This window comes from Mustela nigripes, chromosome 12 (genome assembly GCF_022355385.1).
Source record: "Mustela nigripes isolate SB6536 chromosome 12, MUSNIG.SB6536, whole genome shotgun sequence".
Classification (NCBI taxonomy): Eukaryota; Metazoa; Chordata; class Mammalia; order Carnivora; family Mustelidae; genus Mustela; species Mustela nigripes.
This window is the reverse complement of record NC_081568.1, coordinates 72898013-72919863: the sequence shown is the minus strand read 5'-3', so window position 1 is coordinate 72919863 and position 21851 is coordinate 72898013. Positions and strand designations below refer to the sequence as shown.

The window sequence follows — 21851 nt, the reverse complement described above, 5'->3', positions numbered from 1 at the left end:
GAGGACACCCACCAGGCCAGGCTGCAGGAACACTGCCCCTGCACCCCTCTCCTGTCCACCCTCCCAGCACGTACCCTGCTTCGAGTGGGTCCGCAGAGCAGGCCTCTGGCCCCCAACTTCTGTCTACATTGTTGCCCATCCTTTGGTAGTTGAGGTGGACGTGGCTGTACTTTTTGTCCATGCTGGTGGGTATGAACAAATGCTTCCCCCAAAACAAAAAAATCTGAATTCATCTTGTCCGCAGGCCACTGCCCTGACCCACCCCACATAGCTGAGAATCAGGGCCAGCTCTCTGAGAGGGAAACCCGTCAGTGAAGAGCGTCCTGGAAGCTTTTCCAGGCACTTATGCTCCACTCAGCTCCCAAGTCCTAGGGGAGGCTCCTGGTCAGGCGGGGATGTCGCAGAATGTTCCATTACTTGTTCTTGCCGAGTATAGAATTAGCAGTTCGAACTGTTTCTGTCTCCCATTTGAACATTCACATTTGCGGGGAGGAACAGGAGGACAGGGAAGGCAGGGGCAAAGCGCCTGTGCACGCCTTTCTAAATGTTAAAAGAGATGATGAAGATGCCAAGACAATCATCTCTGGATCACGGGCCCCGGGGAGCTGGTGGTTGGCTTAGCATTCCTCCAGCTGTGACCCACGCGTGGCCCTTGTTTGTGTGGACCCACTGCTCGTTGACTTCAGAGCAGCCCCTCTAACTGTGTGCCCTGGGCAAACCTGGGCATCCCTGGGCTGAACCCTGCTCCTGTCACCCCAGTCTTCCCCTAGTAGTTACTGCCTGACGGCTCTCTGGCCTTCCCACTTTACCAAACACTAGGAAGGCTGTTTCTTTCTTTTTGGACTGGAAATGAAGGGTGTGTGTGTGTGTGTGTGCGTGCGCGCGTGTGTCTTTAGCTCTAGTAGCTATATTTGGAACTCACTGTTTCTAATAACCATATGCCAATAATCACTCAAACACTCAGCTTTCCCCTTGATTACAAAAGCAGGAAGTCTGTTATGGTGGTCTGTTTTTCTTCCACACAATAAAACACATTGTCTGCTTACTGTACCAGTATTTGGCTAACATTAAACCCTGGGGGAAGCCGAAATTGGAACCGTGAACAGCTAATTTTCAAAACATTTGTTTAATGTAAATTGTGGTGTCAGCTCCCAGAAACAGCAGAAAACCTGCATCCCTAGGTTTAAGTGGAATGTTCTGAAAATAACCTTTCCAGAGGCATGCAGAGAAAGCCTTAGTAACATGCTAAAGCACTTGGAGGAAAAGGGAGTTGGTATTTTTCAAGTGTCAACACTTGAATTCCAAATCATAATTTTCCCCCCAATTCGATGTAATTGGGAGGTTTTGAAAGTCTCCAGTTGTGACAGCTGAGTCAGCTATCATGGATCCAGTGAGAGGAGGCCACGAAACCCACTGGGATTGGGAGTCCGGGGCCCTGATGGTGCCATGGGGCTCTTCCTGCCTGCCTGGGTGGCCTCAGGCAAGTCTGTGCCTCAGTTTACCCCCTCCCATAAGATGATGGCATCCATTCCAACCTCATTTCCATGCCTGAATATGTTCACCGTGTTTCTGACTAGGTAGCATGAGTAAGGGTGGGGATGGTTCAAAGGAGGATGCTGTAAGAGCTCTCACCATAGGCCCCCGCCACGTCGCCTCCCCAGAGCAGTCTCTGTAATGTTGATGTTCCTTTCAGAAAGTCTGTGCATGGAAAAACGTAGAGATCTGTAAAGCCCTCCTCATTGTCCCTGCCTTTAAATATAAATACACATAAAATATGTTACCCCCCATTTTGGCAGGGTGGCACAGTGGTGAGGGGTGCCGGCTTGCTGGGCTTTGTGTTCTAATTCAGCCATTTTCTGGCCGCATGACCTTAGGAAGTGACTGAGTTTCTCTGGTGTCACAGTCTCCTCATCAGTGGAATGGAGCTCGAACATGGGGCTTGGGAGCCTGAGGAGAGAACACCGTGGTGTCCTTACAGTGGTGCCTGGCGCACAGCTTTGCCACTGCTCTTACTCCCTTGCTCTTCCGCGGCACTCGGTAGAGAGCTGGCTCTGGAATATTCCATGGTGTGTTTCTAGTGCCCTAGACAGGATGCACCACCATCCTCACAGGTCTCTGTGAATGGACTTGCCGTTGTTCTGAGCATTCCAACCGGATCTTCTGTAGGTGTCTGTGCTCACAGGTCTGCAGGACAAAGTCCCCCACGGGAACATGCTGAGGCAGACAGATTTCTGGTGACTGTTGCTCACCTAGAGAGCGTCTGAGCCCATTCAGAAATTTCAGATTCTGCCGCCTCCTCTTAATAGCAAACACTAAAGTTGTTGAAAGAAGATGCCTCCGTTCGATCGACAGTCATTGCCCCTGCACATGCTCCTTGTTCCTCTTACTCCTGAGGGTACGGCAGTGAACACAGGCCCTTGCTGAGCTTTGGTCTAGTGAGGGGGTCAGAGTCCTTACAGAGGTGTGGGGAGGAGAGTGCTGTGACAGAAACACTGCAGGGACGCCAGAGGTGGCGTTACCCTCAGAGGCCGTTGGATGAGGCTTCTCTGGTCAGGTGGCACTGGAAGAGAGGCCTGTGAGAGGAGGGTATTGGGGGTTCAAGTGACTGATGGGAGACTGCTTGTGGCAGAGGACCAGCCAGCTGCCTGCCTCCTCCCAGACAGCACCCGACAGGATTTGGATATGAGGTTCCTGACGTTTCCATAACACGCACACCTCTGGCAGCTGGAGGGTCTAGGAACCCTTCTTAAGATTAGGTTTTCCAATGCATAAAATCCTGAAGATTCGAAGGAAGCCATTTAGGCTTCAGTCTTCCAGGTTAAGACCCCTTGTCAGAAAGATCACTGAGAGCCATAGGATAATCTCCAAGAAGACTGTTTTTGCCAAAAATCTGGATTAAAAAATTCTCTCACCCGAATTCTTTGTTTCCTTTTTTTTTTTTTTAAGTTTTTATTTTAATCCCAGTTGGTTAACATATGGCATTGTCGCAGTCTCAGGTGTACAATATAGTGATTCAGTCTTACCTAGGACTTTTCAAACAAACTCGCAAAACCCCCCAACTGAACTCCACCCCCATGTGGAAATCACCCCCTGAATTGTGAAGATAGGCTTGCTCCTCACTGCCTGGCAAGAAGCCCATGATGAGTTTAGTAGGGCACCCGTTTCTTTTTTGAGAAATGAATATTTAAACTGAAAATTGAATGATGAATGTTTGGGAAAGGGATGCTAAAGAAAGACATTGGTTCTTGTGAGAAGCTGCCATCCTTGCAAAATCTTACTGGCCTTTTAATGAGATTCCTAGCAGGTCAGACATCTGGGTACAAGAGCTTGGGCAGAGGTCATCTCAGGTTGATGATTTCAGATAAGCCTCTTTGCACACTCAGCCCTGCGTGTTCTTAAATAGGTCTCCCCCTGACTCTGATTGAATAGGTGTGTGCTGTTCAGAATGAAGCTAGGTGCAGGGATGATATATGTGAGCTTGTGGATTTGTTCAACAGTATGAAATTCCCCAAAGTCAATCCTTTTGGAGACTGACAAAGAGTATTGCTTGTTAGCTTTTCCCCCTCCTACCAGGATCTGAAAAAAAATCTACCACCTGCTGCCACCATTTCATAAAATGGTATTTGAATCTGAAAGGCTGGGCAGGGAAGTAATCCCTGACTACAGGCTTTATGTAAAGCTTAGGGGAACAGTTACTGTGATTTGAATGTAGTGACTTCTCAGGAGGCATCTGAGTACACCTCAGCTACCCTGTCGCGGGCTGGGATCCTCGCATGCAAGAGACAGCTTGTGTGCCAAGTAGTCAGACTGGAGAGAACTGGGAAGGAATGGCTTGTCTTATACAGACAGGTTTTGGCAGCTTTCTCTCAAGGCCACTGGTTTATCAGATCTCCCAGCTTAGACTCCGTTTTCCCACAAGGAATCGAAGGGAGAGGAAGTTAAGCAGCATGCTCTAGTAGTCAGTAGTAGAACCAAAAATCACATGCAGAATTTCAGAGCCCAGACTTCAGGCCCCTCATGTGTCCTGTGACCACAGACCCTTTACTTACCTTGGCAGAGCCCCCCTGTTCTGTAGGTGGAGGGCCGACAGCTCTCTGCTGGAGGCAAGTGGGGCCAACAGCTTACAAACATTTTTGTTTTAAATAACACATCCTGGACTCTCATTGAATAGATTTGTGCATTCCTGATACATACTCTGCTTAAAATTTCCACCTCCTCTCCTCTCTAGCACTGTTTCCCAGTTTTATCCAGATATCTTTGACATACAGCACTACATATATTTAAGGTGTACGGCACAAGGACTTAGATCAGTTGTGAAGTGGTTACCACAGTAAATTCAGATCATTCATTATCTCATGTGACTAGGAAAAAAAAGTTCATTTCTCTTCATGATGAGAACTCTTAGGATTTACTCTTAATAACTTTCAGATATACCATGCAGCATCATTAACTGTAGCTGGGAGCTGTGAATTACATCCCCTCTACTTCCTTATCTCATAACTGGAAGCTTGTATCTATTTTCGTAGTATTTTTTAAAAGTATAGTTGACCTACAATGTTAGTTTCAGGGCATACAACATAGCAGTTTGTTTTTTCTGTATATTTCAAGGCACTCAGTGCCAATGTAGCTACCATCTGTCACCCTGCAACCTTACTATAATATCATGGATTTTATTCCCTGTGCTAAACCTTTATCCTTGTGCCTCACTCTATAACTAGAAGCCTAAACCTCCTACACCTCTTCACCCATTTTGCCCACCATGCTGCCCACCTCTCCTCTGGCAGCCTGATGTTCTCTGTATTTATGATTCAGTTTCTGCTTTTTGTTTTCTTCATCTCTTCTGAGTTTTAGATTGCACGTGTAAGTGAAATCATACGGTATTTATCTTCTCTGACATATTGCACTTAGCGTAATATCCTCTAAGTCCATCCATGTTGCATATGATAAGATCTCATCCTTCTATATGACTGAGTAATATTCCATCATGTGTGCATGTGTATAATATATGCATATGCCACTTCTGTGTGTGTTCATCTCTTGATGGACACTTGGGTTGCTTCTCTGTCTTGGGTATTATAAATAATACTGAAATAAACATAGAGGTGCATACATCTTTCCAAATTAGCGTTTTCCTTTTCTTTGGGTACATAACGAGTGGTGGAATTACTGGATCATATGGTAACTGTATTTTTTATTAGCATATATGTATTATTTGCTTGAGGGGCACAGGCTGAATCATCAGTCTTACACAATTCCCAGTACTCACCAAGCACATACCCTCCCCAGTGTCCCATCACCCAACCACTCTATCCCTCCCACCCACCCTACCCTCCAGCAACTCTATTTGTTTCCTGAGATTAAGAGTCTCTTATGATTTGTCTCCCTCCCCGGTCCCATCTTGTTTCATTATTTTCCCTCCCTATCCCCCATGACCCCCTGCCCTGCCTCTCAAATTCCTCATATCAGAGAGATCATATGATAATTGGCTTTCTCTGATTGATTTATTTCGCTTAGCATACCTTCTAGTTCCATCCATGTTGTTGCAAATGGCAAGCTTTCTTTTTTGATAGCTGCATAGTATTCCATGGTGTGTGTGTGTGTGTGTGTGTGTGTGTGTGTGTGTGTGTGTGTGTGTATCACATCTTCTTTATCCATTCATCTGTTGATGGACATGGAGTTTCTTTCCATAGTTTGGCTGTTGTGGACATTGCTGTTATAAGTATTCGGGTGCATGTGCCCCTTCGGATCACTACATTTTTTTTTTTAAAGATTTTATGACAGAGTGGCAGGCAGAGGTGGAGAGAGAAGCACGCTCCCCGCCGAGCAAGGAGCCTGACACAGGACTCGATCCCAGGACCCTGGGATCATGACCCAAGCTGAAGGCAGGGACTTAACTGACTGAGCCACCCAGGTGTCCCACTACATTTGTATCTTTAGGGTAAATACCCAGTAGTGCAATTGCTGGGTTGTAGGGTAGCTCTGTTTTCGACTTTTTGAGGAACCTCCATACTGTTTTCCAGAGTGTATGCATCAGCTTGCATTCCCACCAACAGTGAAGGAGAGTTCCCCTTTCTCCACATCCTTGCCAACATCTGCCATTTCCTGATTTACTTTAACCATTCTGATTGGTGTGAGGTGGTATCTCACTGTGATTTTGATTTGTATTTCCATGATGCCGAGTGATGTTGAGCACTTTTTCTTGTGTGTGTTTGCCATGTCTTCTTTGCAGAAATGTCTCTTCATGTCTTCTGCCCATTTCTTGATTGGATTATTCTTTGGGTATTGAGCTTGATAAGTTCTTAATAGATTTTGGATACTAGCCCTTTATCTGATATGTCGTTTGTGAATATCTTTGCCCATTCTGTCAGTTGTCTTTTGGTTTTGTTGACTGTTTCCTTTGCTGTGCAAAAGCTTTTGATCTTGATGAAGTCCCAATAGTTCATTTTTGCCCTTGCATCCCTTGCCTTTGGTGATGTTTCTGGGAAGAAGTTACTGCAGCTGAGGTTGAAGAGGGTGCTGTTCTTCTCAAGGATTTTGATGGATTCCTGTCTCATATTGAGGTCTTTCATCCATTTTGAGTCTATTTTTGTGTGTGATGTAAGGAAGTGGTTCAGTTTCATTCTTCTGCATGTGGCTGTCCAACTTTCTCAGTGTCAGTTGTTGAAGAGACTGTCTTTTTTCCATTGGACATTCTTTCCTGCTTTGTCAAAGATCGGTTGACCATAGAGTTGAGAGTCTATTTCTGGGCTCTCTATTCTGTTCCATTGATCTATGTGTGTGTTTTTGATTACAGCTTTGCAATAGAGGTTGAAGTCTGGAATTGTGATGCCACCAACTATAGCTTTCTTTTTCAACATTCCTCTGGCTATTCGGGTTCTTCTCTGGTTCCATATAAATTTTAGGATTATTTGTTATATTGCTCTGAAAAAAATTGATGGTATTTTGATAGGGATTGCATTAAATGTGTAGATTGCTTTAGGTAGCATAGACATTTTCACAATATTTGTTCTTCCAATCCTTGAGCATGGAACATTTTTCCATTTCTTTGTGTCTTCCTCAGTTTCTTTTGTGAGTATTTTATAGTTTCTGAGTACGTATTTTTTTGCCTCTTTGGTTATGTTTATTTCTAGGTATCTTATGGTTTTGGGTGCAATTGTAAATGGGATCAGCTCCTTAATTTCTCTTTCTTCTGTCTTCGTGTTGGTGTTTGGAAATGCAACTGATTTCTGAGCATTGATTTTATATCCTGACACTTAACTGAATTCTTGTGTGAGTTCTAGCATTTTTAGAATGGAGTCTTTTGGGTTTTCCACATAAACTATCATCTGCAAAGAGGGAGGGTTTGACTTCTTCTTTGCCTATTAGGATGCCTTTTATTTCTTTTTGTTGTCTGATTGCTGAGGCTAGAACTTCTAGTACTACGTTGAATAGCAGTGGTGTTAGTGGATAGCCCTAACTGTGTTCCTGACCTTAGTGGAAAAGCTCTCAGTTTTTCCCCGTTGAGACTGATCTTTGCTGTGGGTTTTTCATAGAGGTTTGTACCCTCTATCCCTGCACTTTGAAGAGTTTTGATCAAGAAAGGATGCTGTACTTTGTCAAATTCTTTTTCATCACTGTTTGAGAGTATTGTATGGTTCTTGTTCTTTCTTTTATTAATGTATTGCATCACATTGATTGATTTGTGGATATTGAAACATCCTTGTAGCCCAGGAATAAATCCCACTTGATTGTGGTGAATAATCCTTTTAATGTACCGTTGGATCCTATTGGCTAGTTTTTTGGTGAGAATCCTTGCATCCATGTTCATCAAGGATATTGGTCTGTACTTCTCCTTTTTGAGGGGTCTTTGTCTGGTTTGGGGATCAAGGTAATGCTGGCCTCCTAAAGTGAGTTTGGAAGTTTTCCTCCCATTTCTATTTTTTGGAACAGTTTTAGAAGAATAGGTATTAATTCTTCTTTAAATGTTTGGTAGAATTCTCCTGGGAAGCCGTCTGGCCCTGGGTTCTTGTTGGGAGATTTTTGATGACTGCTTCAATCTCCTTACTGTTTATGGGTCTGTTCAGGTTTTCTGTTTCTTCCTGGTTCAGTTTTGGTCGTTTTTATGTCTCTAGGAATGCATCCATTTCTTCCAGATTGTCAAATTTGCTGGTGTGTTGTTGCTCATAATATGTTCTAATAATTGTATTTATTTGGTGTTGGTTGTGATCTCTCCTCTTTCATTCATGATTTTAATAATTTGGGTCCTCTCTCTTTTCTTTTTGGTAAGTCTGGCCAGGGGTTTATCCAGCTTATTAATTCTTTCCAAGAACCAGCTCATAGTTTCATTGATCTGTTCTACTGTTCTTTTGGTTTCTATTTCATTGATTTCTGCTCTGATGTTTATGATTTCTCTTCTCCTGCTGGGTTTAGGCTTTGTTTGCTGTTCTTCCTCTAACCCCATTAGGTATAGGGTTAGGTTGTGTACTTGAGACCTTTCTTGTTTCTTGAGAAACTCTTGTGTAGCTATATACTTTTCTTTCAGGGCCGCCTTTGCTGTGTCCTAAAGATTTGAACAATTGTGTTTTCATTTTCATTTGTTTCTATGAATTTTTTTCAATTCTTCTTTAATTTCCTGGTAGGCCCATTCATTCTTTAGTAGGATGCTCTTTAGCCTCCATGTATTTTTCTTTCCATCTTTCCTTTTGTGGTTGAGTTCTAGTTTCAAAGCATTGTAATCTGAAAATATGCAGGGAATGATCCCACTCTTTGGGTACTGGTTGAGACCTGATTTGTGACCCAGGATGTGATCTCTTTTGGAGAATGTTGCATGTGCACTCGAGAAGAATGTGTATTCTATTGCTTTGGGATGGAATGTTCTGAATATATCTGTGATGTCCTTCTTTTCCAGTGTGTCATTTAAAGCCTTTATTTCCTTGTTGATCTTTTGCTTAGCTGATCTGTCCATTTCAGTGAGGGTGTGTTAAAGTTTTAAGTTTTATTGTCAATGTGTTTCTTTGATTTTGTTATTAATTTATTTATATAATTGACTGCTCCCATGCTAGGGGCATAGATATTTATAATTGTTATATCTTCTTGTTGGACAGATCCTTTAAGTATGATATAGTGGCCTTCCTCATCTCTTATTATAGTCTTTAGCTTAAAATCTAATGTAACTGATATAAGGATTGCCACCCCAGCTTTCTTTTGATTTCCATTAGCATGGTAAATTTTTTTCTACTCCCTCACTTTAAATCTGGAGATGTCTTTGGGTCTAAAATGAGTTTCTTGTAGACAGCATATTGTTGGGTCTTGTGTTTTTAATCCATTCTGATACGCTGTGTCTTTTGAATGGGGCATTTAGCCCACTTACATTCAGGGTAACTATTGAAAGGTATGAATTTAGTGCCATTGTATTGCCTATAAAGTGACTGTTACTGTATATTGTCTCTGTTCCTTTCTGACCTGTTACTTTTAGGCTTTCTCTTTGCTTAGATGACCCCCTTTCAACATTTCCTGTAGGGATGGTTTGGTGTTTGCAAATTCTTTTAATTTTTGTTTGTTCTGGAAGCTTTTTATTTCTCCTTCCATTTTCAATGAAAGCCTAGCTGGGTGTAGTATTCTTGACTGCATATTTTTCTTGTTTAGTGCTCTGAATATATCATGCCAGTCCTTTCTGGCCTGCCAGGTCTCTGTGGATAAGTCTGCTGCCAATCTAGTATTTCTACCATTGTATGTTATAGACCTCTTGTCCCAAGCAGCTTTCAGGATTTTCTCTTTTTCTCTAAGATTGTAAGTGTTATTATTAGATGATGAAGTGTGGACCTATTTTTATTGATTTTGAGGGGGAGTTCTCTCTGCCTACTGGATTTTGATGCTTGTTTGCCATATTAGGGAAATTCTCTGTTATAATTTGCTGCAATATACCTTCTGTCCTTCTCTCTTCTGACCATTTTTTAATCAAGAAATTTTTCCTTTTGCTATTGAGTTGTAGGAGTTGTATGAGTTCTTTATATATTTTAGATATTAACCCCTTATCAGATATAGATCATCTTTGCCTTATGATCGGGTTGTGTCCTGGTAAACCCACTGTAAGTTGAAAATATTATTAAGTTGAAAACAACATTTAATACACCTAACCTACCAAACATCATAGCTTAGCCTACTGTAAATGTGCTGAGAACACTAATTTGCTTACTGTTGGACAAAATCATCACACACAAAGCCATTTCACTTATTTTGTAAGAAAGTTTGGAATATTTCAAGTAACTTATTGAATACTTTACTGAAAGTGAAAAACAGAATGATTCTGAGGGTACAGAATGGTTTTATAAGTATATTAATCATTTATCCTCATGGTTGTGTGGCTGATTGGGTGCTGTGACTAGCTCTTGCTGCCTAGCATCACTTTGCTATCCTAGGGGAAAAAGTCAAAATTTAAACTCAAAGTATGGATTCTGCTGACGTGTGTGTAGCTTTTGCACCATTGGAAAGCTGAAAAATTCAAAGTCAAATCATTGGATGTCAGGGACTATCTGTATATGATTTGCAAGTTTCTCTAAAGGTTGACTTTTCATTTTGTTGATGGTTCCTTTGCTCTGCAGAATTTTTTTCAGTTTGGTGTAGTCCCACTGTTTATTTTGCTTTTGTTGCCTTTTTGTGATACCATATCCAAAAAATCATTACCGAGACCAATAACAAGGTCCATCTGTTTTCCTAGGAGTTTCTGGGTTCAGGACTTACATTCATATGTGTAATCCATTTTAAGTTAATTTTTGTATAAGATGTAAAATGTTGGTACAGCTTTATTCATTTGCATATGGCTGTCCCATTTTCCCATTTAATTGAAGAGACTGTTCTTTCCCCATTGTATATTCTTAGCTCTTTTGTCAGGAATTGATAATATATATGTGGGTTCATTTCTGGGCTCTCTGTTCTGTTCCATTGGTCTATGTGTCTGTTTTCATGTTGATACCATACTGTTTGGATTATTATATCTTTGTAATATAATTTGAAATCAGGGAGCATGATGCGTTCTCCTTCATTTTTTGCCAGGATTGCTTTGGCTTTCAGAGTCTCTTGTGATGTCATATAAATCTTAGGAGTGTTCTATTTCCTTGAGAAATGCCATTGGAATTTTAATAGAGATTATATTGAATCTTTAGAGTGCTTTGGTTGGTCTGGACATTTTTACAATTTTAATCTTTCCAATCCATGAGCAAAGGAGCTCTCTCCATTTATTTGTGTCTTCTTAAGTTTCTTTCATTAATGTATTATAGTTTTCAGTGTACAATATATAGTTTTCAATGTGTGGTTTTTTTGCCTTTATGGTTAAATTCCTAAGCATTTTATTTCTTTGATGCCATTGTAGATGGGATTTTCTTAATTTCTCTCTTACAACTTGTTATTAGCATATACAAAGGCAACAGATTTCTATATACTAATCTGATATCCAGCAACTTTATTGAATTCAGTTATTCTAACAGGTTTTTGGAGGAGTGTAGGGTTTTGTTTATATAATATCATGCTGTTTGCAAATAGTGACAGCTTTACTTCCCTTCTGATTTTGATGCCTTTTATTTCTTTTTATTACCTAATTGCTCTGGCTAGGACTTCTAATACTATTGAATAAAAGTGTCAAGAATGGGTATTGTTGTGTTGTTCATGATCTTAGAGGAAACACTTTGAACTTTTTACTAATGAGTATAATGTTAGCTTTTATGGCCTTTATTATGTTTAGTTATGTGCCTTCTATACCCAGTTTTTGAGAGCTTTTTATCATAAATGGATGTTGAATTTTGTCATATGCTTTTTCTGCATTTGTTGGAGTGATCATATGCTTTTTATCTTTCATCTGTTGATATAGTATATCACTCTGATGGTTATTAAACTACCCTTACATCCCCAGAATAAATCCCACCTGATCATGGTATATGATCCTTTTAATGTATTGTTGAATTCAGTTTGTGAGGTTGATTTATAACAACCTATTCAGTTTGTTTCAAGTTGATAGTGCAAGTTTGAACACATTCTAAAACTCTGCATTTTTACCCTCCCCTCATGTTATTGGTGTCGCACTTTGTCTTTTAATCTCATGTGTCCATTAATTAATTATTGTACTAATTTTTATTCCACCTTTGTCTTTTAACCGTCATATTAGCTTTATAAGGGATTAAGTCACTACCTTTAGTATACACTTACCTTTACTAGTGAGAATTATACTTTCATATGTTTTCCTATTACTAAATAGCACTCCTTGTTTTTAGAATAAACAAGTCCCTTTAACATTTCTGGTATGGCCAGTTTAGAAGCCTTTGGCTTTTTGTGTGTCTGGAAAAATGTTTCTCTCTCAATTTCAAAGAACACTGTTGCCAGGTAGAATATTCTTGGTTGGACGTTTTTTTTACTTTCAGTACTTCGAATATATTGTGCCACTCTCTTATGGCCTGCAAATTTCTGCTGAAAAATCTGCTGATAGTCTAATGGGAGTTCCCTTGTACTTAACAAGTTGTTTTTCTCTTGCTGCTTTTAAGATTCTCTCCTTTTCTTTAATTTTTGACATTTTAATTATAATGTGTCTTGCCATGGCTCTCTTTAGGTTCATCTTTTTTGGATCTCTGTGGGTTTCCTGTCAGGATTTACTGATGTTTTTATGGCTGAATGTTTCCACAGTTCTTTATCCATTCATCTGACTGTGGAAACATAGATTGTTTGTGTTGGCTGTCATAAATAAGGCTGCTGGGATCCTGAGGTGCAGTTACCTCTTTGACATAGTGCTTTTTGTTTCCTTTGATTATATTCCTAGAAGTGGAACTGCTGGATCATTTGGATTCTACTTTTTTAAATGTTTGAGGAAGCTTCATACTGTTTTTCATAGTGGTTGTACCAGTTTACAGTGTGGGCATCAGCTTTAATGGAGGAGGCCATGAGCAAATGAGCCATTGCTGAAAATCTCCAGTATTAAACAACACAGGCTAAGCCTTATAGCTTGGATTCATAGGCAGCTGCTGACTTGTACCAGGGGCACAGGGAAGCTGTCACAGCCCCCTCCTCCCAATACAACCAGCTCCATTTGTTGAATCCTTGAAATTCTGTTAGTTAAGGCTATTCTACCTTTAAAAAAAAGTCTAAGTGTTTTTGGCATAAGCACTAAATCCTTATCTACTTAAAAACTGCATCCCATTCCCAAGCATTTATTGAGCACCTCCTGTATGCATGGTATTCACTGGGTAGAGTAGTGATTCTCAAACTTTTTTGCTTGCCTACCTCTTATAAGAATTTTGAAAATCTTTGTATCTCACACATTTAGAATTTGTATAAAAATTGTTTCATCACTCATTTAAATGTATCCAAAGAAATCAAAACCCTGCATTGATTTGGAATACTGTCATCATTATTTAAAAAATGTAGATAAGCTCTTTTTTAACAAGTAGAAAATTTACATCACTTTTCTCCCTGACCCTGTATGTCCCTTTCACTTGTCCCACAAAATTTTATCCTAATGCCACACATTTAATGCTGGTGTTGATATTATAATGATCTTCCCAACAAAAATAATGTATATAAATTTAAATGTTCTTGGAAAAAATTTCTTGTGATCTTTATAAAGGGACTAAATGTTATGGATTTTACAGGATTGGACAGTTATCACACTTATTAATATATAGTTGATCAAACCAATAAATATTTTACAAATTTAATAACTATTAAGGAGAAAGTGTTCTTGGAACTGTATCTATGGATACTGTATTTTGGGAACTGTATCCCTTCTATGGGATAGATGGAGATCGAGATAGCATTTTTACAATTAACTCAAGTTTATAAGATAGTGACTTACTGTTAAAATGAGGCAGTGTTTAGCATCCCATATTTGTAAATTTATAGGCATAAGTACTGGGAACATCTTGTTCACCAAAAGTAAGTGGAAATGGAAAGGATTCTGTTAAAGCAACATCGCTCCATCCTCTGAGCTCTTAAGTGCCAACAGTCACCTAGTAATCTGTCACCAATTCATTTTAATGCATGTTTTATTTTACAGTTGTTTTAGATTGACAGAAAAGTTACAGAGACAGTACAGACAGTACAGAGAGTTCCTCAATACCCCTCACCACGTTCCCCATCATAACATCTTCCATCGCCCCAGTACACTGGTCACAACTAAGAAATTGGCCGTGGTCCATTACTGTGAGGTCCATCGGCCTTTTCTTTAATGGTCTCTCAGCTGTTCAGTCAGTTTGGTATTTCTCCCATTTTGGTGAAAGTACAGAATTAGAAACATCTGAGTAGCAAAAGCATTTGTCATCCAGCCTTTCCCTTTCTTGTTTCCTGGAAAGTGTATCAACAAAGGCTTACTAAGACTTACAACGTCCCTGTAGGTTATACCTTGCACTCTTGGGTTCCCTTTTACTGGTCAGATCTGGTATGCTGAAAGAATTAGGACAACCAGAATGCTATCATTTTAACCTAGCTTTGTTAATGCCCTGTTTCTTGATAAGATGTCTTTTGTCTCAGCATTTATATCCAAACCTTGGAGCTTTAGATTTAGCTCACTGAATTCACAGAACATGTTCCAGCTTGGCTGTAGACCTTAAATGTTAAAGCAGCCCTTCTTGTTAAAGCAGACCATAAAACTAGACTATTTTTTCAGTGTAAGCAAAAATGTTAATGTGTGAATGAATGTGAATTCCTAAACAGGCACAGACTTTGCCCTGAGTTTGTGGGTCCAGAGCCTTCCTTTAGGAAGGCTCTGGTATACCTCTCAGCCTCTGCCTTCTTGGTGTGCTCGCACAGGAGCATCCCCTTAAGAGTGATGTACTTGTTTTTGTTTTTGTTTTTTGTAAGATTTTATTTATTTATTTGACAGACGGAGATCACAGAGAAGCAGGCAGAGAGGAGGAAGCAGGCTCCTCCCTGCTGAGCAGAGAGCCCGATGTGGGGCTTGATCCCAGGACCCTGGGATCATGACCTGAGCTGAAGGCAGAGGCTTTAACCCACTGAGCCACACAGGTGCCCCTGATGTACTTTTTTTTTTTTTTAAAGATTTTATTTATTTATTTATTTGACACAGAGAGATCACATTAGGCAGAGAGGCAGGCAGAGAGAGAGGGGGAAGCAGGCTCCCTGCTGAGCAGAGAGCCTGATGTGAGGCTCAATCCCAGGACCCTGAGATCATGACCTGAGCTGAAAGCAGAGGCTTTAACCCACTGAGCCACCCAGGCACCCCAAATGATGTACTTTTTCATAGCAACTGGGGGGAAGGGAAAAGGTGGAGTGTCTAAACACAAACTACTATGGTTCCCACCATCCTCAGTCCATGATATATCTGAAGGCGGATATCCTCCAGTGAGACAAAATACCCATTTCTGATACTGTCCTCCTACTTAACAGAAATGCATGAAAGACTCTGTAAAGCCCTGTATCCCTACTTCTGGGGATGGGGGCTGCCAGGCCAGTAATGGGAAGTGGGACCAGGGTGGTGGTACAAGGAGATGGGGCATGAGACTTCTCTCATAAGTGCATATCACTCAGGGCCTATGAGTTTCAGGAAAAGTCCATTAGAAAGTTGAGGGTCTTGAAATTAAACCTCTGGGTACAACGTAGCTTACAGGGCTCTTGGGAACCCCAGGGTATACATACTTAAGTCTAGTTGGGATGGGGACTAGTGTCACCCACCATGAGCGTGCTGATAGCTGTGCCTACCAGGAGGGCAGGGAATCCCTGGGAATAGCAGGGCTCACCAACACCCCACCTCAGGGATCCTTCTCCACAGCTGGTTTCTCAAAGGACAGTCAGGGAGTGTCTTACCTCCTGGGCTGGGAAAAGGTGGAGAGTTATGGTCCTCGGTCTGACATTTGGCTCTTTGAGAACTCATGATCAGAAACAATTCGCTTTCCCCTCTCAAACTTGCACAGTGTGTCCACATCTAGAAAATGAAGACCCTTATTTAAGAGACTTTTAATTGGTCTGAGTTAATGAAAGTAATTGTTGTAGATGATCACTCTGCAATACAGTTGTGCCTTCAATTAGCAATATTTTGAGATTACACAGTGATGAAACTACTCTTGGTAGAACTACTGGACTTCACAGAGCCTGTGGCTCCTACTTTGAGAAAGGCCAGAAACGTGGTGCTGTAGTTGCCTGTTTTCTGCAGGATGATGGGCAGGGCCTGGGAGCCACCTCCCTGTTAGAGAAGCCCAGATTCCTTGGGTATCTGCTGTGGGGCCTCACAGTGACTCTTGTATTTGTGCAAGAAGAAGCAGGGGGAAGTCAGCAAGGCCGCCAGCGCTGATAGCACCACCGAGGGTACGCCGGCCGACGGCTTCACGGTCCTCTCCACGAAGAGCCTCTTCCTCGGACAGAAGGTAGGCAGATGCGCGGCCTCAGTTGGCTCGTGGCCCTGGGACATTCAGGTGGAGGCCACCTCTGCTGCAGGAAGGCCTGGGGATTCCCGAAGGCCGCTCCTGGCCTGGTGGGTGTGGGTGGAAGAGCGGGCGGCGGGGACTTGCGGGATGGTCTCAGGGAGGGCCTCCGCAGGAGCGCTGGGGGAGACTGTCTCCAGGGTGGGAAGAGGAGATAGGGCTAAAAAGAGGGAAGGCCGCTCCTGTGGTGGGAGTTGGGAGGGGAGGGGGACAGTGACAGCCTGGGATTAGTCTGTGGAAGGAGCTGCTAATGTGGGATAAATGGGTCATGTAGCTCCGGCCAGAAAAACAGCCTGAAGTCAAAGTTGGGTCTTGGAAAAGGAAAGGTCTAGCAGGCAGCCTGCTGGCTCCCTCGCTTGCTGTGGAGGGCCCTGCAGGCAGAGCCTCCGATAGGGGCGGGATTGTTTCTAGAGGTCCTTAGGTAACGGGACACTGAGCCACCTCTCGACTTTCCTCAAGCCAATCTTTTGTTTGTTTTAACCGTGGGCACTGTATTTTCAGCCATCCCAGTGATGCAGCTTTGCCAGGACGCCATGGTTTTGTAAAAAGATGATTCACTTTTGTTGAAAATAAAAATGATGCAAAGGCTTTTAAGACCTGAGAGTAAGAGTTAATTAATATTTCTCTATTAACACCCAAAAAAGGGGGGGGGTGGAGAGAGAGGGAATTCCACTTCTCTTAATTTTTTTAATCCTTCATGAAAGAAAATGAAAGGCATGAATTTGACCTTCCGTGTAAATTGCTTTGTGGCTAACAGTTTGGTTCTGAAGCTGCATCATTTTTACAACCTCACTGTCAATTTTCTTTCGCATCTCAAGTGACACAGCCCTCCTGCTCCTGCCTTGCAAGTGCTCCTCCTCCCCTTCCCCCTCCTTCCTGTCCTGATTGCACTCAGGCTCTCATGATGCATTTCCGGTGGTGGACCCTGTGTTCCAGCAAATAACCATCGCCGCTGACATTTTATAACCATTATCTGTATTTTGTATGCATTTTTCAAAGGAAAAAAAAAAGCAGCAGCGCTTATCATCTTAAGGTCTGGGGCTTTGCAAGTTTTCGTTTAAGATATTTTTTATTTATTTTAAAAGTTTCAACTCAGCAGCGAAGGCACCTGGGTCTGCTTTCACGCCCTTTAATGTGTCCTTTGGGTCATATATTGGACGTTAACGTGAACCGTCGTCCCATTTGCTGGGGTTTGGTGCTGCTCAGGAGGCACTCCGGTGTGCTTTAGATCCCCAGTGTAGACCGTCTGCTGGGCTGGCAAGCCTGCTATGCCGGTAGAGCCGTTCAGTCCCTCCCGCCGTCCCCACCATCCCTCACCCTTTCGTCCACCCCACCTTTGGGTGCCCCGACCCTGGCCTCTCCCTTCCCTCTTGGTTCTTGCTGCCTTCTCCAAAGCCACCTCCTCTCAGACCTCCTCGCACCCCCTGACCGGATGAAGTCAGGTGTTTCCAGAATAGCCACACTCAGCCACGCCAGTTCCACAAATACTGACAGTACTCCATTCCAGGGCGGGGGGACTAGACAGCTCTGGAGAAGTACTGATACTGTCTAATAACTTATGGGGGCGGGGGAGGGGGTCCTTTAGTGTTTTTTAAGAACAGGAAAATGGAAGAGGAGACTTGACTGAGAAACTCATGTGCCCATTACTGATGTCCTGGCTTTGGAAGGGAGATCTGAGAGGACGGGTTGAGCTGAACACAGGGTAGAATGGCCTGCTGTCAGAGAGGGAGCAGAGTGCAGACCTAGAAAGACTACCGACCGGCTTTCCCACGTCCCACAGTCAGAGGTCAGCAGGGAAAAGGGGCACCAGCTCCCACAAGGCTGCACTCCACGTTAGTGTGCTTCCAGATTAATGACCTGAGATCCACACATCCAGGACAGGGCACCCCCAAATCCAGGGCCGCACATGCCCTTCTCCCCAATTGTGGCATTGCAGAATAAGGTGGCACTTCAGGTCAGCCTGGGCCCCAGCATCAGCAGTGTGCCGGCGGCCCTTCCTAGAACCCTGGCGCCTGAGGGGTGACATGCAGCTAGTGTTGGTTGTCCGGAGTGCTTTTTGCAAGCAGTACTTTCTGGCCCTTGATTGGCTGTTACCATGGGGTGAAAGTCATGGCATATAATGCAACAGGGGCAAGAGTCCTAAAACTGACGTGACTTTTCCCACAAAGCACATTTTAAAATATCATTCTTACAGATGACAGTTTTGACTTAGACTTTTGGAAATGTCCTAAGAAGGGTACCCCAGAACGAAGACCATAGAGTGCCCGGTATTCTTTGAATCTTGTTTTTCCATCTGTGACAGTGAAACCAAGGCTTGACTCTTGCAAGCAAGTGACAGTAGAGAAAGGTAATAGGGTGCCCTGCATGGCCCTGCCGGCCCGGTTGCTAAGCTACTCTCAGGAGAAGCCAGCCCAGGGCTGAGGAGGCTGGGATCTTGTTATTGTTGATGATCAAGTCTCAGGAGTAATCATCCTCGTGACTCTGCTTTTATCCAATGTTCACACACATTGTTGCTGAGTTGTTTTAAAAAAGGAGATGGTTCTGTGAATCTGAATCCACCACATGTTTTTGCTTTGTGGTTCAACAGAGATTCACAGCTTCCTTTCAGAGATTTAAAAACCTGCGGTTTTATTGCCAAATTTTCTTCCAGGGTGTACTTCTAGAAATCTGGGTCAGTGGCAGTAAATGATGTAAGGCTTTCTTGGAAGGGTCATTATTATTTGAAGGAGTAGGGAAGGCAGCATGAGGAGGCTACAAGTGAGTCTCCAGGCACCCCCAGACCGTTAGGATCGGAGCCACAGCCCCGTAGGCCACTGAAGGTGGGGGGCGGGGTACCATGGGTGTTCTTCCTCCCAGACATATACACCTGACTCGCAGGGGCTGGCACAGTGTCAAGAGAGAGGGAGCGAAGAAAGCAGCAGTGAGGACGGAGGGGTTGACATGCTCTTTCTACCCTATGGCTGAACAGTGCTGGCTTAGCTCCTGGGCCTCCAGCAGGGCCTGCCTCTGTCCTTCTCTTTGTGTGACAGGTTCTAGCCAGAGACGCACCAGATGCCACCTCCAGACCTGAGGCCTTTGAGAGACCTGAAGCTGGGGATGTGTGCAGGGTAGGCAGCAGAGCACAGATAAAGAAGCCCCTTCATCCCAGAGGCAGGTCAGGCGTGGGCCATGGAGAAAACATTGTTCTCCATCAGGGGCTACAAAGAGTTTTGTGGAACACCTCACCCTTTCCATCTACCTTGGTTGAAATGGACTTTGGGGACAAGACAAGAGTGACATTTTGTAGGCTAGCACAAGGAAATGCAGCTGGTCATTCTTCTCCCTTCCTTGCCCATCATGAGGCCATGAGAGACACCAAAATTGAAAATTATAGGCTAGATCCAACGTGTCACTCAGATACTGTTTATCAAATACCTTCATTTCCTAAAATTGAGTTTTTGACAATATATGTATATATAAATAGGGTTCCTGTAGCCAAGTAGGTCATGTCAAGGCATAGCCCACATGTCTGTCTAGTAGTTCCAAGCCATGGCTCCTTCCCTATCACTGGCAGGCCACCTGACCTGCTGTAAGTGATGGGGGCCAGCCTTCCCTTCCAGAAGGCTAGGTTGGCCCTGAGCTACCTCAGGTCCAAGCCAGTCCAAGGGCCCAGGTCCCGAGCTCTGACATTTCTGTTAGCCCTACTTTAAGAGAAGGGAGATGGCCATTTCACCTCAGAGTTGTTGGGAGGCTTGACATTCAAGTTCAACTCCGTGTCCCTCTAGCAACCTGAGCACCATCTCAGGCATTGTGTGGCACTCGGGGCTAAGAGTCAGCCACACTCTGCCTTCTAGGAGCTTCTAGTAATGAGTTCAGTCATGAGTAGAAAACAAGGACTGACATGGACATAAGCAGTAGAGGGAAGAAGTGGGCATAATAGAGGGGGACACTGGCTGTAGTAGAGCCAGTGGAGAGTAATCAGGGCCCAGAAGTGGAAGGGTCTTGTAGGACACGGGCTAAGTCCCCTTCTTCCAGTCCCACAGTCACGTAGGACCCTCTCCTGCTCTGTAACTGGAAGTCCCCCTTGGTCACTCTCAACAGTGGCCAGTAATCTTCGGATATTTTAAATTCCCCATACTGTGGATTAAAACTTGTTTTTCCATAATTTCCAGTGATGAGACAGGGAAGTAGTGACCTTATTCAAATTCTGAAATCATCAGTAACCCTCCTCCCCACGCCCCACCTCTCAGAGAATCAGACTTAATATGAGAATATGCGCAGCTGTGCAGAGATCTTGTCTCTAGGGGAGGAGGGGATAGGACTTCCTAGGACAGGCCATCTTTCCTGGTCCTGCCAGGCCGATCTGTGCATAGCCACAGGATCCTTGTCAGTCCGCTGCACGCATGGCCTATTTGTATGTCATGCTCATGGGGTTTCTTCTCCTGTCCATGGGAGCTGTGGCCTTTGTTCTTGACCATTTCACTGTTGGCTTCTGTCCATGGGCCTGCCTGCCCAAGCCAAGCTGGTTACCCATTTGTCTTTCCAGAGTGCCTGCCCCGGCTTGTCCTTTCCCCACCCCCTTCCTCTCGCAGATATACACAGAGAAATCCCCCCACCCGAAACACATGCTTTATAGTCCAGAGGTGGTTTTTAACAAATACTTCAATATATTTAACCGCAACAAAACTGTTCTGCGACTCAGACCCTCAGCCTGGACCAGTGCTGAGCCTGGTGCCCAGCATAGGCAGAAAAGCAAGAGTCAGGCATAGGGGAGAGTGAGACAGTACTCCCTTAGCCATGAGTTCTCCTGGCTGGTGGTAGTGGCTCCCTGTGGTGCAGCGGTCTGGACTTCCAAGAGTGGGGCCCCTCTTGTCAGGAAGGTGAGGAGTCCAGAGAGAACTGGGGATTCTCCAAGGAATTTGTTCGGAAGCTCCCTGCCACCCCTCTCCCCCCACCCCCCCAAGTTTCTCCAGAGATCCCATTCCCCAGGCAGAGTCAGAGATAGTCTTCTGGGGTCTTCTCTGCTAGCTGAATCAGAGCCCATGGAAATAGCTGGTTTTCCAATGAGGTGATTACAAATTAAGTTCAGGAGCATCTACACAGTTGGGAAAAAGTAGTGTGAATTTTAAGGATTTGAACATACATATTTTTAAACAAACAGGAAAGCAAACTGATAGATCCTTTCCAAGTATCCTCCTCCATACCACACCAAATCAAGTGTTGCTTTCCCTTTTTCCTCCTTTCCCTTCATCCTCAACAACCTCCTGCTACTTCATAGTGTAGGATTTTGGGGTGGGATTTTTTTGGGTGGGAGGCAGGGAATATTAGCTTGAGTTTTTGTAAACAGCATTTGCTTAAAGTTAGATACAAAGATGCAGTACTTACATATCATGATCAAACCCTCTAACTTATCCTGAATCCTGACCCATTCACTTGCCTTCCTGGAGCGCCCCCTCCCTCTTCTGTCTGTGCCCACCC

At 43.5% G+C, this 21851-nt stretch overlaps 1 protein-coding gene across 5 annotated transcripts in view; it reads left to right on the top strand.

Moving 5' to 3' along the window:
* LOC132028532 (core histone macro-H2A.1) overlaps positions 1-21851 on the top strand; it is a 74174-nt gene that overhangs the window by 32734 nt on the left and 19589 nt on the right. For 3 of the 5 annotated variants that reach the window (XM_059417609.1, XM_059417606.1, XM_059417607.1), the window contains exon 5: positions 16227-16337. In XM_059417609.1, the coding sequence (XP_059273592.1) occupies positions 16227-16337 (111 nt within the window). The remainder of the gene's footprint in view (positions 1-16226; positions 16338-21851) is intronic. The other 2 variants (XM_059417610.1, XM_059417608.1) reach the window with 1 other exon arrangement.